This window comes from Oryx dammah, unplaced genomic scaffold, assembly GCF_014754425.2.
Source record: "Oryx dammah isolate SB20612 unplaced genomic scaffold, SCBI_Odam_1.1 HiC_scaffold_2, whole genome shotgun sequence".
NCBI lineage: Eukaryota > Metazoa > Chordata > Mammalia > Artiodactyla > Bovidae > Oryx > Oryx dammah.
In genome coordinates, this window is record NW_024070186.1 from 85076432 (window position 1) to 85092935 (window position 16504).

Consider the following 16504-nt stretch of genomic DNA (forward strand, 5'->3'; position numbering starts at 1 on the left):
TTTATTTATTTGCCCTTTTGAATACCTCTGCTAAGAATAGCTGCTAGTTATTTCTACTAGTTAATGATAGTGAAGAGGAAGAAACTGTCCTCCAACTGCTTTTCTCTTAACTTACCCTCTCATGGCTATGACTTGTCACTCTTTTCCCCAAGCTACAACCAGCACTCCCTCATCTTCACATATACACACATACCCCACATACACTTACACCAGTTCCAGACAACCTTTCTCCACTAGGTTTCTCATTCTTTTTTAAATTTCTTTTTTTTAAATTTCTTATGTCCTCCTTTATAGTTTCTCCAGAATCAATTTTAAGAATAGGGAACAAGAAATTTACACTGAATTTGCCATTTAATGAGGCTTCTGTTGCCATAATGCCACTGAAATTACTCAGTTTTATCTCTCACTTTAATTGATGAATCAGGCATTTGACACACCTTTTGCCTTCTTAAAACACTCTTTCCAATTTCCATACTAGTCACCCTCTATCTTGCTATTCGTTTTAACTCATCGGCCATTCCTTCTCATTCTCCTTCCTGATGCATCTTTTCCCTAACCTCTAAACATTGCACATTTTCTTTTCTCTTTGACAGGTAGTCAAATAGCTTACTAGGTCTCATTGTACGTGATAGTAATAACTTTTGTTTTCTGAACTTCAGTCTCCTTACGTATGTCTCAAGAGTCATCTCAAATATACAGTTGGCCTTCTGTGTCCATGGGTTCCACATCTGTGGATTTAACTGACTGAGGATCAAAAACACTTGCAGGGGAAGAATTCCAAAAAGTTCTCAAAACCCTAAACACACCACATGGTGTTTATATTGTATCAGGTATGATAAGAAATCTGGAGATGATTTAAGTAAGAGAGGGTGTGTTGTTCACTCACTAAGTCATGTCTGACACTTAGCAACCCCATGGACTGCAGCATTCCAGGCTTCCCTGTCCTTTACTGTCTCCTGGTTTGCTCAAACCCATGTCCATTGAGTTGGTGATGCCATCCAACTATCTCATCCTCTGACATCCCCTTCTCCACCTGCCTTCAATCTTTCCCAGCATCAGGGTCTTTTCAAATGAGTCAGTTCTTTGCATCAGGTGGCCAGAGGATTGGAGCTTCAGCATCAGTCCTTCCAATGAATGTTTAGGACTGATTTCCTTTAGGATTGACTGATTGAATCTCCTTGCTATCCAAGGGACTCTGAAGTGTCTTCTCTAGCACTACAATTCAAAAACATCAATTCTTTGGCACTCAGCCTTCTTTAAGGTCCAACTCTCACTTCCATACATGACTACTGGAAAAACCTTATCTTTGACTATATGGACCTTTGTCAGTAAAGTGATCTCTGCTTTTTAATATGCTGTCTAGGATTGCCATAACGTTTCTTCTAAGGAGCAAATGTCTTTTAATTTCATGGCTGCAGTCACCATCTGCAGTGATTTTTGGAGCCCAAGAAAATAAAATCTGTCACTGTTTCCACTTTTTCCCCATCTATTTGCCATGAAGTGGTTGGACCAGATGCCATGATCTTAGTTTTTTGAATGTTTAGTTTTAAGCCAGCTTTTCACTGTCTGTTTTCACCCTTATCAAGAGGCTGTTTAGTTCCTCTTTGCTTTCTGCCACTAGAGTAGTATTATCAGCATATCTGAGGGTATTGATATTTCTCCCAGCAATCTTGATTCCAGTTTGTGATTGATCCAGCCCAGCATTTCACATGATGTACTCTGTATAGAAGTTAAATAAGCAGAGTGACAGTATACAGCCTTGACGTACTCCTTTCCCAATTTGGAACCAGTCCATTGTTCCATGTCCAGTTCCAGCTCTTTTTTCTTGTCTGAGGAGACAGTAAAGTGGTCTGCTATCCCCATATCTTTAAGAATTTTCCACAGTTTGTTGTGATCCACACAGTCAATGGCTTTAGCGTGGTGAATTTTCTGGAATTCTCTTGCTTTCTTCATGATCCAGCAAATGTTGGCAGTTTGATCTCTGGTTCCTCTGCCTTTTGTAAATCAGCTTGTACATCTGGAAGTTCTCGATTTACTTACTGCTGAAGCCTAACTTGAAGGATTTGAGCATAATCTTGCTAGCATGTGAAATGAGCACAAGTATACAATAGTTTGAACATTCTTTGGAATTGCCCTTCTTTGGGATGAGAATGAAACTGACCTTTTCTAGTCCTTTGGCCACTGCTGTGTTTTCCAAATTTGCTGACATATTGAGTGCAGCACTTTAGGATCTTTTAGGAGCATCATCATTTAGGATTTTAAGTAACTCAACTGTAATTCTATCATCTCCACTAGTTTTCTTCCTTTGTAGAAAGCTAGGCTTTCTGAGGCTTCCTAATACCTGTTTGACTTCACACTCCAGGATGTCTGGCTCTAGGTGAGTGACCACACCATTGTGGTTATCTGGGTCATTAAGACTTTTTTTGCATAGTTCTTCCATGTATTCTTGCCACCTGTTTTTAATCTGTTTTGCTTCTGTTAGGTCCTTACCGTTTCTGTCCTTTTTTGTGCCCATCCTTGCATGAAATTTTCCCTTGGTATCTCCAATATTCTTGAAGGGATCTCTAATCTTTCCCATTCAATTGTTTTCTCTTATTTCTTTGCATTGTTCACTGAAGAAGACTTTCTTACCTCTTCTTGCTATTCTCTGGACCTCTGTATTCAGTTGGGTATATCTTTTCTTTTCTCTGTTGTCTTTCATTTCTCTTCTTTTCTCAGCTATTTGTAAGGCCTCCTTAAGACAGCCATTTTGCCTTCTTGCATTTCTTTTTCTTTGGGATGATGTTGGTCACCGTTCCCTGTATAGTGTTATGAACCTCCATCCAAGGGACACTATGTGTATGCAAATACTATTCCATTTTACATAGAGCTTGAGAATCTGCATAATTTTTTTTATCCTTAAGAAGGATAATTTGGGCACTGGGGTCATAGAATCATTCCCCTACAGATACCAAAGGACAACTGTATCTAAAAATAAACTTCCAAGTCACAGCAAACCCCCCCAACCCTGCCACCCCCAGTTCTGCACTTTGCATAATTTTCACATCTAATTAAATGGGAACTTTATCCTGTTTTGCCCAGGTCTGAAACTTTAGGATCATTCTTTCCCTCTCCACATTGAATCCCTTAGCAAATCTTATTAGCTCTTTATTCAGTTATCTAATGCTGCATAAGAAAACACTAAAATTAGTGACTAAAATGACAACAGTTATTTATTTACTTATACTTATGCAATTTGGATGGGTTTGGCCAGGACAGCATGTCTTGACTCCTTGTAATGTCTACTGGGGTGGCTAAACTAGGGCCAGGGGTCCACTTTCAAGCTGGCTTATATATAGTGGAAGAGTTAGTTTTGCCTGTTAGCTGGGAGCTCAAGTGGGGATGGCTAAGTTGGGCTTGTTAATAAGATGGCCAGGTTCCAAGAGAAACATACCACAAGTAAACTTTCCAAGAAGATAGCTCTAATGTGTGGCATTTATTGATCCTCGCTTTGTGTCATAGCTACTAATGTCTCATTGCAGGCCATCAGATGAACAGTATACCACAGGTGAATATTTCAGAATGCAGACAGTCCTCACTATACACTGTAGGGTGGGACCATAAGAGTGACCATGCAGCTAAAACCCTGCAAAGCTTTATTAGTAATCAATGAGAAAGTTAGGATTGTTCTGTGACCTTTAGAAATTTTTGTCAAAACATTAAAAAAAAATGTAGTCAGTTATAAAGTTGCATGTTAGAGAAATGGAAAATATACTAAAATGAACATTTGTTTAGTACATTATAATTTAAAACACTAGAAACATTCTGCTATGTCTAGAATGGATAATCATCCAGGACCTTTGTATAGCACAGGGAACTCTGCTCAATGTTATGTGGCAGCCTGGATGGGAGGGAAATTTGGGGGAGAATGAATAATGTACATGTATGATTGAGTCCCTTTGCTGGCTGCCGGAAACTGTCACAACATTGTTAATTGACTGTACTCCAATATAAAATAAACAGTTCAAAGGCAAGCATATACACCCCAAAAAATGTTTACTGAAAAGAGGAACAGTCTAAACCTGATGCTAGCAGAAGAGAAAGGATTAGGGCAAAACTTAACAACATAGGTAATAGGACAGCCATAGAGATCAACAAAACCAAAATTGGGCCTTCGAAAAGATCAACAAAATTGACAAACCTTTAGCTAGACTGACAAAGAAAAAATAACTCAAATTTCTAAAAGTAGGAAGGAAAGAGAGTATAAGGCAATACTTTTATTTATAAACAACTCTATACCAATACATCAGGTAACTTAGATGAAACAGACAAATTCCTAGAAAGACACAACTACCACTCCTGTTCAATAGTATACTAAAGATTCTACCCAGAGGAATAAAGAGGGGGGAAAAAAATACGGCATTCAGAGCGGGAAGAAAGAAGTAAAACTTTGGGGATTTTCTTTTAGGTGAATAGTGTGTGTTTAGAAGAAGTTACTCATGAAGAAGCAGTAACTGCCTTAAAGAACACATCTGATTTTGTTTATTTGAAAGTGGCAAAACCCACAAGTATGTATATGAATGATGGCTATGCACCACCTGATATCACCAACTGTAAGTCTGTTTGCTTATAATCTATCTTATTTTCTTAGACGTGATAAATTTTAATGAAAGTTCCCAATATAAAGTTTAAACAGTATACAAATATTTAAAACAGAAGTGTTAAACATTTTAACCTAATAATTTTAAAAAATCAATTTTAAGTCAGAATCTTCGTAATAATAAGGGGGGTGAGTTTTTCACTTTTTCAGCTGTAATGTCATAGCAATAATTATTTAAGGCATTGATTCTTAAACTTTTATGTAAATGATAGCCACCGAAGGTATTTGCTCATAATGGAGATTCTTGTTTTGTTCTAATAATTTTGAGATGGAACACAGAAATATACTTGAACAAGTAATTATTTTAATAAGCAAGGTAATTCTGATACTTCTAGTGCTACTGGTTCATGGGCTGTGCTTTGAGAAATAATAACTTAAGACTTGGGCTTTTCTATACTCCCAACTGTGTGAGCACAGATACCATCTTTGTACTTCAAACTCTTAGTGTATTACGTAACACAGTTGTGCGTAATACGATTGTATTTCCTAGAATCATATTGTAATGAAAGTACCTAGGTAATTTTAAGCTTCCTATGTGATTTTCTTTTTTTTAATATACAAGCTGAGATGAAATGTAAATATATTTTTAATGTGTTCATGTTGATTGAAAAATGAAAGTTTTATTTGGTATATTGAATCAATACTAGAAGCACCCATATGTAATAATGATCAATATACTCTATAATCTGCTTTTCCAAGTTTTCCTTTTCTAAATTACAGAATTTTAGAGATATTTGTGGTTTTATAATAATATTCAGTCTCTTTAATGAACAGAGATGATGTCTTATACTTCATTTGTGTCAGAACTTTACTACTTGCTGAAAATTGTTCCATATATTTGGCTTGCACAGGGCTTTATGTAATTTTTATTTATTAGCAGCAGCAAATTGAATGATAAGCTCTTTTATTCACCAATTTAAATATTGATCTTATTTATTATGCTGCCTTATCTGTTCAAGACAACTAAGTGCCAATTAACAGATTGAGAATTGGCATCCCGATTATGGCCAAATATACAAAAAAACAGGCTGCCGCTTACAGTTGAACTAGAAAGAAAACGTTACTTTTTATTGAATTATCTCTTTCATATAAAATAATATGACATGTAAAAAATAGGAGAGCTGGTCCTAAAGAGTAGTAATTAAATAATATTTAATTGTTTTCCCTAGAGTATTATGTAGGATATTTCTTGCCTTTTTTTCATCTGTTTTTAAACTAATAGAATATTGTGAAAAAGTTGAAGTTTACATTGCTAGTTCAACTTTATCATAAAAGTGTTCTGTTTCCATTCTCCTCTCTTTGTATGAATTTTGTTATACACTTCTAGACCATGTTCATACTATGCACACAATTCATAAATAACTTACTTATGTGTGTTTTAAGAAGCATTTATGTTTGAAAATTTTTTACATCAATGATTTTTACCTGTTGGCTCTCCTGAAGCCCTTGCCATCAGACTGTTCAACTTACTGCCTATTCCTTATGTTAGTCATCTGGTGTCCTCCCCATCAGTGTGGCTTTAGTTACTGAAGATATTAGTGGTGCTCTCATTGTCCTTTGATACTGTTATTCACATTGTCATCCTTAGTGATGACCAGTCAAAACCCACACTGATTCATTCAATAACCAGGCTTCTTTGTTTACTGATCTGTTTCTAACACTCCTGCCCTCCACTCCAACTCAGATACTTGCTTCCAAGATAATAATTTAGATCCTATCAATTGTCAGTACCTTCACCATGTCCAAAATCTTGATTTAAATCATCTCATTCTCTGACTTCATCTATCAGTTTATTTACTCCTAACAGTTCATCTTCATTTTGATCTTCAGTCATTTGATGCCATGCCATTACTTGGCTGTTTCTTTGTGTCTCTACTTGTCTTCTTCTTCTTCTTTTTTTTTTTTTTTACACCACCAAAATTTATTTCTGCCTCACACAATATGCTCTGTTGGCAGGGGCTCTGCTCCACACAGTCACTCAAGGATCCAGGCTGGCTGATGGGCTGTCATCTTCCATTACCTGAATTATTTCAACTGAGGTGCAGACTCTTCCAGCCCCACACTGGCCCCATCACATCTTACTGCATCAGTCTCCACTGTGCATGGTTATGTTGCCTTCCGGATGCTAATGGATTTTGAGTCTGCAGTCCTCTTTGGTCTGTGAATAGCAGCCCCGCAGTGACCTTCTGCTCAAGCTTACTGCTCTGCTTGTCAATTGAGTCAATTCTCAACACAGCAGTGGGGTGATCTCTTTGAAATTTGTCAGATGACTGACTTCTCTGCTCAGAATCCTGCCTTGACACTTAGGATAAATACATCTTCCTTTCCTGCTTCTTTCTTCCTGGTCGCTCTGCTCCAGCCCCGCTGGCCTCTGCTGTTCCACCTCTATGCCTGTTGCTCTGTCTGCCACGAACCTTCTTCCCTGTCCTCTTAGCATGCTAGATTTTTCTCCTTAGCACTGTCACCACCTGGCAGAACAGCTGTCAGTCTCCCCCTCCTCCACACATTAGAGCTTCAGTGCTTTCTCCACTTCTGCTCATGGAGTGGTACCCAATACAGTTCTCCTACCCATGCCTCTGGGAAACTCTCTCTGGGCCTGCAGCTTCCTCTCCCTCCTAGAAGCCACAGCATCTCTTGTCTTCTTTTTTTTTACTTAGCCTCCTTGGTTTGTCATTATATTCAGTTCACAGCATATATCTTCTACTTTCTTGCCTTCTTCATCTTCACTGGCAGAATTGCAACCCTAGTTCAGCTTGCTGTCTTTATCTAGTCTTGCTCCCAAAGAAGCAGAACATGACTGGAGAAAAGCTCAGAATTATAATTTAGCTATGACCATAAATCTAAGATGGGGTCATGCTCTTAACAGTTGTAATGCACCTATAGATAATAGCCAAAATATGGTACCCAAGAATCAAACTGGGGTCTCCTGCGTTGCACGTGCATTCTGTACCAACTGAGCTATCAGGGAAGCCCACTCAGGAATAAAAGGAAGTTTATTACTGAATAAAAAAAGTTCGTTGGATCTGATAAAGCAGTGGTTCCCAACGTTTTTGGCACCAGGGACCGGTTTCATGGAAGACAATTTTTCGATAGGTGGGGCAGATGGAGAGAAGGTTCAGGCAGTTAATGTGAACAATGGAGAGTGGCCTCTGAAGCTTGCTCACCAGCCACTCACCTGGTATGCAGCTGAATTCCTAAACGGCACTGTTAAGTGGCCTGGGGGTTGGGGTCCTCTGTGATAAAGAACATAGTTTCTTTGTTGACATTAAAATTCTCTGCTTTTGCATTATGTATCTTTTCACTTTTAATTTATATTCTCTTCAGATGAAAGATGTTGTTAAACTTCTGACCCCTCACTGATCTCTTCCTACTTTTACCTGAAGTTCTTCCACTTGGCTTCTCTCCTAAACTTTGGAGGGTTTGGGTCATTAACCAAGATATCTAAGGACAATATTCAGCCTCCCTTGTTTTGTAGTTCTCTGAGGAATCTTTATTACTTAGGATTTGGGGTATAGGAAATAGCATTGTTTTATCTGATTATTCTTTAGACAGTCATTTCTCTGATAGAAACATTAATTTTTAGTTCCTGCCATATGAAATACATGCCTTACATGTGAGAATGACTCCTTCAGAAAGGATCCATCGAATAAAGGCAAAGTCTGGATATGGTAGGGAAAAGGTACATTTTCTGGCTTGGGCAGTTGACTGAGTTTCTTGCCCAGTGGGTTTTTTGTTGTTGTTGTTTGTTTGTTTCAGCCAAACTTGTTAATGCAGCGAAGAAATTTGAGTCAGAAATCAGTAAACTCTGGACTTTAAAAGGCCAGTGATTATAATGGTTCACGTGAATGTCGGTCGCTTTAGGCCATCATGCTAGTTCCATTGAAAATCAGATATTCTTACATAGCACTCCAGGAAAGACTTTGGTCTTCAGAAGAGCCATTGATAGAAAGTCCTTTGGCTCAAATGCAAAACAACATCTTATATATGAATTGGACAGGAAACAACTGCTAATGTAGACTGCAAGCTCATAAAATCAAAGATGCAGCAGACTTCAAACCCATATACTGTCAGCAGGTACATCTTTTTCCTTTTTGTATGATTACAGAAACATACAGATGCATAGACACTATCTCCTTTTGATAGACCATACATTCTTTTCAGTATGCAGTATTTATAGTCATTACCTACTGTCTTTCACTCAGGCTGCTTCACTCTTAAAGTTGCCTCTCTGGCCACTATAGTAATTTGAAGTAATGATCCTTGCATATTTTTGTTTTCCCAATAGGTATTAACAGTGCTTTGTGCATAGAAGACAGTAATGTAATGAAAGGAGAGATTGGTGGCTAAGTAATAAATATTTCAGCTAGATTTTTGAAATGCCTTGTACCTTTATCGTAGTTAATACCTCAAGAAAGTTAAATATTGCTTTCTACATTTTTCAATAATCATATAATTCAAATGCATTGTGGTTTTGGAAGTTACAACTGAAATATGTTGCTTACCTGGGTCAAAATAACTTTATAATTTTCTGTTCTTAGCTCTTACTAGAATTACAACCGATGGACTGTATTGATGTTTATTATTATTGAAATGAAATTATTACTGGAGTTTTGCTTATATTTTTTGTTTCTTTTACTAGGTTACCATTTTTGGGGGGTGCATTAAAAAGGATAATTATGAATTGGATTGACAAATCTGATTTGGTGTCAGGGCATGTCCTTTTTTTCCCTTTACATTTTAGAGCAGTTTTAGGTTCACAGGAAAATTAAGCAAAGATCCAGAAGTGTCCCACCTCCATAGCTTTTCCTATTATCAACATCTCCCACCAGAGTGGTACGTTAGTTCCAATTGATGACCCTACATTGCCACATCATTACCCAAAGCCCAGAGTATACTTCAGGGTTCTCTCTTGTACATTCTGTAGGGTTGGATAAATGTATAATGACATGTACCAGCTATCAGTATCATACAGCACAGTTTCATTGCCCTAAAAATCCTGTACTCTGCCTATTCATCCCTCCCGCTCCTCTAACCTCTGGCATCCTCTGATCATTTTACTACCTCCATAGTTTTGCCTATTTCAGAATGTCATGTAGTTGGAATCATACAATATGTAGCCTTTTAAAATCTGAACTTCTTATACCTAAAACTAACACAACATTGTAAATCAACTGTACTCATAAAAATTTAAAAATATATATATCACATTTTGATTTTCATAAAATATGTTCTATATAATTTGATTAACATTTCCTACTTTACCTGAAACATACAAAATGGCATTGAATATATCATGTATATCCAATTGAAATACCAAAGTTATACCCAAAAACCTCAAACTCCTTAAAAACAATAAAAATAATTCAGCCCTCTGCTGATTTTGCCAAATTTGAGTTAAAAATTCAAAAATATTTTAAAATCACACTGGCTAAAGTTTTCCATAAACCTGTTGAATTAAAGAAGGCATAGTAGATATTTGAAAGAAAAGCAAAAAGTCTCCTTTCGCATAGTAATGTGCAGGAATTTTTAACTCCTTTGGGTAAATAACCAAGGACTGCGATTGCTGGATCGTGTGGTAAGACTGTGTTTAGTTTTATAATAAACAGCCAAATTGTCTTCCAAAGTGGCTGTACCATTTTGCATTTCCACCAACAATGTATGAGAGTTCCTGTTACTCCACATCCTCACAAGCATTTGGTTTTACCATTGTTCTGTTTTTTTAGCCAGTCTAATAGTTGTACGGCAGTATCACATTGATTTAATAAGCATTACCTTAGTGCAGGAGACAAAGGAGGTGTACATTTGATTACTGGTTTGGGAAGGTCCCCTGGAAGAGGAAATGGCCACCCACTTCTGTGTTCTTGCATGGAAAATCCCATGGACAGAGGAGCCTGAAGGCCTGTAGTCCACAGGGTCACAAAGGGTTGGACATGACTTAGCAAGTGAGTATGTATGCACACACATGTGATGGATCATATGTATTTTTTTCTGAATATTGAACCAACCTTGCATACTTGGGATAAATCCCAGATGCTTGTGGTATATAATTTTTTTTATATATTGTTGGATTTGATTTGCTGACATTTTGTTGCAGATTTTTCCACTTATGTTCATGAGAGATGTTGTTCTATAGGGATTTTTCCCTTAAGATTTCTTTGTCTGGTTTTGTTAAATAATGCTGGTGTCACAGAATAAGTTAGGAAGTATTCCCTTGGCTTCTGTGTCCTGGAAGTGGTTCTAGACAATTGGTATAATTCATTTCTTTAATATTTTATAGAACTCACCACTGAACCCATTTGGGCCTGGTGCTTTCATTTCAGAAGATTATCAATTATTGATTCAGTTTTTCTAATAGATATAGGTTTGTTCAGATTGCCTGTTTCTTCTTTGTGAGTTTTGGCAGATTGTCTCCTTAAGGAACTGGTCCATTTTGTCTAGGTTACCAAATCTTTGGGCATAGAGTTCTTCTTCATAGTACTTACTATTCTTTTAATATCATGGAACCTGTAGTGATAGCTGCTTTTTCATTTCTGTCTTCTCTCTTTTTTTCTCAGCCTGGCTAGAGGCTTATTGATTTTATTGATCTTTTCAAAGAACCAGCTTTGGTTTTTATTAATTTTTTTCTCTGTTGATTTCTCGTTTTTAAAATTTCATTGATTTCTGCTCAGATTTTTTATTTTTTTACTTCTGCTTACTCTGAATTTCATTTACTCTTTTTTCTAGTTTTATAAGGTAGAAGCCAAGATGATTCATTTTAGATAAAGATCTTCCTCTTTTTCTAATATATGCATTTAATACTGTAAATTTCTCTCTAAGCACTGCTTTTCCTATATCCCAGATGTTGATAAGTTGTGTTTTCATTTTCTTTTAGTTCAAAACATTTTTAAAATTTCTCTGGAGTTTGCTTCTTTGACCCAAGTGTATCTAGGAATGTGTTATTTAGTCTCCCCATATTTGGGGGTTTTAGCTATCATTTTGTTATTGATTTCTAGTTTAATTTCATTGTGGTCTAAGAATGAACATTGTATGATTTCTATTTTTTTTAATTTGTTGAGATTTGTTTTATAGCCCAGGACACGGTCTGTCTTGGTGAATGTTAACATGGGAGCTTAAGAAAAATACGTTTTCTGCTGTTGTTGGATGAAGTGGTCTATAGATGTCCATCATATCCAATTGATTAGTGATATTATTGGGTTCAACTATGTCCTTCCTGATTTTCTGCCTGCTGTATTTGTTCATTTCTGATAAAGAGGTATGGATTAATTGATTTCTCACATAGTTTGGCCTCACATAGTTTGACACTCTGTTGTTAGATGTTAAAGATTGTATGTCTTTTTGGAGAACTGACGACCTTATCATTGAGTAATGCCCTTCTTTAACCTGGATAATTTTCCTTACTTTGAAGTCTTCTCAGTTGGAAATTAATATAGCTACTCCTGCTTTCTTTTGATTAGTGTTAGCATGATGTATCTTTCTCCATCCTTTCACTTTTAATATATATAGGCCTTTATATTTAAAGTAGCTTTACTGTAGGCGGTATATACTTGGGTCTTGGTTTTTTGATCCACTCTGACAATCAGTTCAGTCGCTCAGTCGTGTCCGACTCTTTGCAACCGCATGGATCGCAGCACGCCAGGCCTCCCTGTCCATCACCAACTCCTGGAATTTACTCAGACTCATGTCCATCGAGTCGGTGATGCCATCCAGCCATCTCATCCTCTGTCATCCCCTTCTCCTCCTGCCCACAATCCCTCCCAGCATCAGGGTCTTTTTCAGTGAGTCAGCTCTTCACATGAGGTGGCCACAGTATTGGAGTTTCAGCTTTAGCATCATTCCTTCCAAAGAATACCCAGGACTGATCTCCTTTAGAATGGACTGGTTGGATCTCCTTGCAGTCCAAGGGACTCTCAAGAGTCTTCTCCAGCACCACAGTTGAAAAGCATCAATTCTTCAGTGCTCAGCTTTTTTCACAGTCCAACTCTCACATCCATACATGACCACTGGAAACACCATAGCCTTGACTAGATGGACCTTTGTTGACAAAGCAATATCTCTGCTTTTTAATACACTGTCTAGGTTGGTCATAACTTTCCTTCCAAGGAGTAAGTGTCTTTTAATTTCATGGTTGCAATCACCATCTGCAGTGATTTTTGAGCCCAAAAAACCAAAGTCTGACACTATTTCCACTTAAAATTAGTGTACTTAGGCCATTGATATTCAAAGTGATTATTGATAAAGTTGGATTAATGTCTGTGATGTTTGCTACTTACTCTTTTCTATTTGTTGCCCTGTGTTTTGGTCCTATATTTGTCATCCATTTGTTTTTGGGTGGGGGGAATGGCTTTAATTAAGCATTTTATATGATTCTGTTTTCTCTCCTTCCTTAGTGTATTAGTTATATTCTCTTTCACTTTTTTTAATGGTTGCCCTAGAATTTGCAGTATTCATGTATGCTAATCTAATTCCACTTCGAGGTAAGACTGTACAGTTTTGCTGTTCGTGAGAGTTTCTTATAATAACAAAATAATACTAATTCCTCACTCCCATCCTTTGTATCACTTTTGTTTCATGTATCATTTGTATCCTTGTATCATGCTGACATTCATTTCATTTATACACAAATATATAGATGCATAAATAGTCAAATACAACACTGCTGTTATTTGAACAGTGTTTTTTGTTAGATCAATCAAGAATAAGAAAAACTAGTGCTCTTTCTTTCTGTGTAACTGAACTTCTCTTCTCTCTAAAGAACTTCTTTTAACATTTCAAAAGCCAAATCTACTAGCTATAAATATTCCCTCAGTTTTTGTTTAATGAAGTGTTTATGTCTTCTTCACTTTTGAAGGATAATTTCACAGGATACAAGGTGGGTTTTTTCTCTTAACACTAAATATTTCACTCCATTGTCTTATTTGAATGACTTACTAAGGAGAAGTCAAATGTAATTCTTACCTTGCACCTCTACCAGTAAGGTAAGGCTTTTAATTCCCTGCTACTGCTTTTAGGGCTTTTTACCCCTCCTTTTTTCTTCTGTAGTTTGAAAACGATATGCATTTGCATTTATCCTGCTTAGTGTTCTCTTGAGTTTCCTAGGTCTGTCTATGGTTTGGTGACATTAATTGGGGAAATTATCATCATTGTTGTTTCAAATGCTTCTGTTCTTTTCTCTCCTTATCCTTTTGGTATTCCTATTACACATATTGTAGTTTTTGTAGTTTTGTCACTTTTCTTGGATATTTTGTTCTGATCCCCGCCCCCCACCCACCAACCCCAATCATTTTTTCTCTTTGCTTTTCAGTTTTAGAGGTTACCACTGAGATATCAAGCTCAGAGATTCTTTCCCTCAACCATGTCCAAACTACTAGTAGTTCATCAAAGACATTATTCATTTCTGTTATGGTGTTTTTGATCTCTAGTATTTTTGTTTCTTTCTTAGAATTTCCATCTCTCCACTTGTATTGCCCATCTGTTCTTGCATACTGCCTTCTTTATACATACTGTTTGCTTTATCCGTATCAGTGTATTAATCATTTTTGTTTCAAATTCTGGTCTGATCATTCCAGCATCACTGTTGTATATGAGTCTGGTTCTTAGGCTTGCCCCGTCTCTTCAAACTGTGTTTTTGCATTTTAGTATGTTCTTTTTTCATGAGAGTCATGCTGGAAAGCCAGAAGTCCCTTAATTTATTTTAAAACTTTGTCAAGCATTATCTTTTTGCACTTATTTTTAAGCTTTTGGTTTTTGTTACTCACAATCAAATTTTGAGTATGCAGTTGATTGTTCAATAATGTGGGTTTGTACTATGCAGATCCACTTATATATAGATTTTTTTCAGTACATACTACAGATTTTATGGTTGGCTCAATCTGTAGATGCAGAACCATGAATATTGAGGCCCAGCTGTAAAGTCATATGTGCATTTTCAACTGCTTGGAGGGTCAGTGCTTCTAACCCCCATGTTGTTCAGGGATCAGCTAAATATACTTCTCTAAAAATGTTAATCTGCAAAATAACTTCTTAGAAAAATTAAATTATTATACTTAAGATTGGTTTAGTTCAGTCTTTCCTGTGACAATCTTTTGAATAACCTTTCCTGGATTTACATTTGGCAAATCAGTTACTGTAAAACTCCTTTTTAGTTGTTTTGTCAGAGAAACCAAATGGAATAAGTTTGCTTTGCTGATCTTAATGTCTAAATGTCTAGTTTTTACCTGGAAAGTTGAGCTTCTCTAATTTTTTTTTACCTAGTAAATACATTTTCTCTATGAAAACCTATTATATAAATGAGTAACTATGAATTATACATTAACTGTGACATTGATAACCTATAAACATGGTACTGAGTGGCGTGTTTCCATTTTCAAGTGTTTTTTACTTTATTTTTAAGCTTCTTCTCAGCCTATCGATAACCATGTTAGCCCACCTTCATACTTGGGCCAGACACCAGCATCACCAGCCAGATATTCACCTGTTTCTAAAGCAGTACTTGGAGATGATGAAATTACGAGGTAAGGAGTTGAATAGTCATCATTCTTACATAAAAACCAATCAACCAAGTAGGATAGTCACAGTTGTCAGGACTAAATAATTCTATTAACAGATAATAAATTTAAACCTTAATTTTTTATTTGAAAGGTTCATTAAAGGGCCATAAGTGTAAAAATATTTTACTTTACAAATCACTTTTTTTAATGTTCCTTTTTTCAAGGATTGGTAAATTATACTTAGAAATTAGTTTAGGTGAAACGAAGTTAAAAGTATACTTATGAATATTTAAAACTAACTTTTCATATAGTCCATTTCTAATATATACCATAAAATATTATGGCTATCATTTGATTTGTATTCAGAATTTTGTTTGTTGGTATATATATTTGATATTCTGACACCTAAAATCTACTTTCATCTAACATTACTCACTGAAGTTTGCAGATTATCTTTTTATTCCCAAAAAACTTAGATAAGTAGGAAACAAAAAGTGAAAAAATATTTTAGGTCTTTTTCATATTATTCAACTTAGTAATGTATTATATATGAACAGTTTGCTATATAACTTTCGTGGAAGTATTTCATATTAGCTTTATAGAATTTAATGGTAAATGATGCCAATTAATGTCATTTATGTTTTTTAAATTTTATTATTATTGACTCTTTTTTTTGAACTTTTATAATTATTCTGTATTAGTTAGACTACCAAATCTAGGCAGTGATCTCTTAAATGTCAGATAGGAGTGTTTGTCTTTGTCCTCTTCTTCAAGAGTTACCAGTGTTGCGGATTTAATTTAATAAGTGCTCAGTAATTGTTTTAGAATGTATATTGTCAGAAAGAATAGCATCTATGATTATATGTTTCTGATATGAATTTTTAGGGCTATTAACATTTAGGCTGTGCTAGTATACTGATCTATCATGGCTGTTTTCTTGTTGCTATTATCTAATAGTGTTTATTTATAGAAGTGAAGTAGAAGTAGTTAATGGTTTATGTAGTCTTTAATCAGCATATTTCTCAAATTAAAAATATGTTAGCATCTTCATTGCTATTCCCATCTTTTTTCACTACATGTTTCTTGTCTAGAATATTGTGTTGAACTTTGTAGTATTACACAACAGGCCTACCTGTTTCCTATATTTTTTAAAATCAGGTGGTTGATTATTGAATATGTCTTTCTAAAATGCTGTGTTTTATCACTCTCTTTTGATAATTCTACTACTTTGCCCAGATAATGAAGTATTGAAATCTTTACTTCATATTAGAAGCCTTGCACAGTTTGACCCTAGACACTTTTTCAGAGAGTTTATCACATTACCAATATAAAGGGAAGATAAAAGAATTCCCAGCATACAGTTAATGACTCTAAATTT

General features: G+C 35.9%; 1 protein-coding gene across 9 annotated transcripts in view; it reads left to right on the top strand.

Moving 5' to 3' along the window:
* DLG1 (discs large MAGUK scaffold protein 1) overlaps window positions 1–16504 on the top strand; it is a 256793-nt gene that overhangs the window by 163219 nt on the left and 77070 nt on the right. For all 9 annotated transcript variants that reach the window (XM_040249498.1, XM_040249489.1, XM_040249481.1 and 6 more), the window contains 2 exons: window positions 4448–4592; window positions 15030–15150. In XM_040249498.1, coding sequence (XP_040105432.1) covers window positions 4448–4592; window positions 15030–15150 — 266 coding nt within the window. The remainder of the gene's footprint in view (window positions 1–4447; window positions 4593–15029; window positions 15151–16504) is intronic.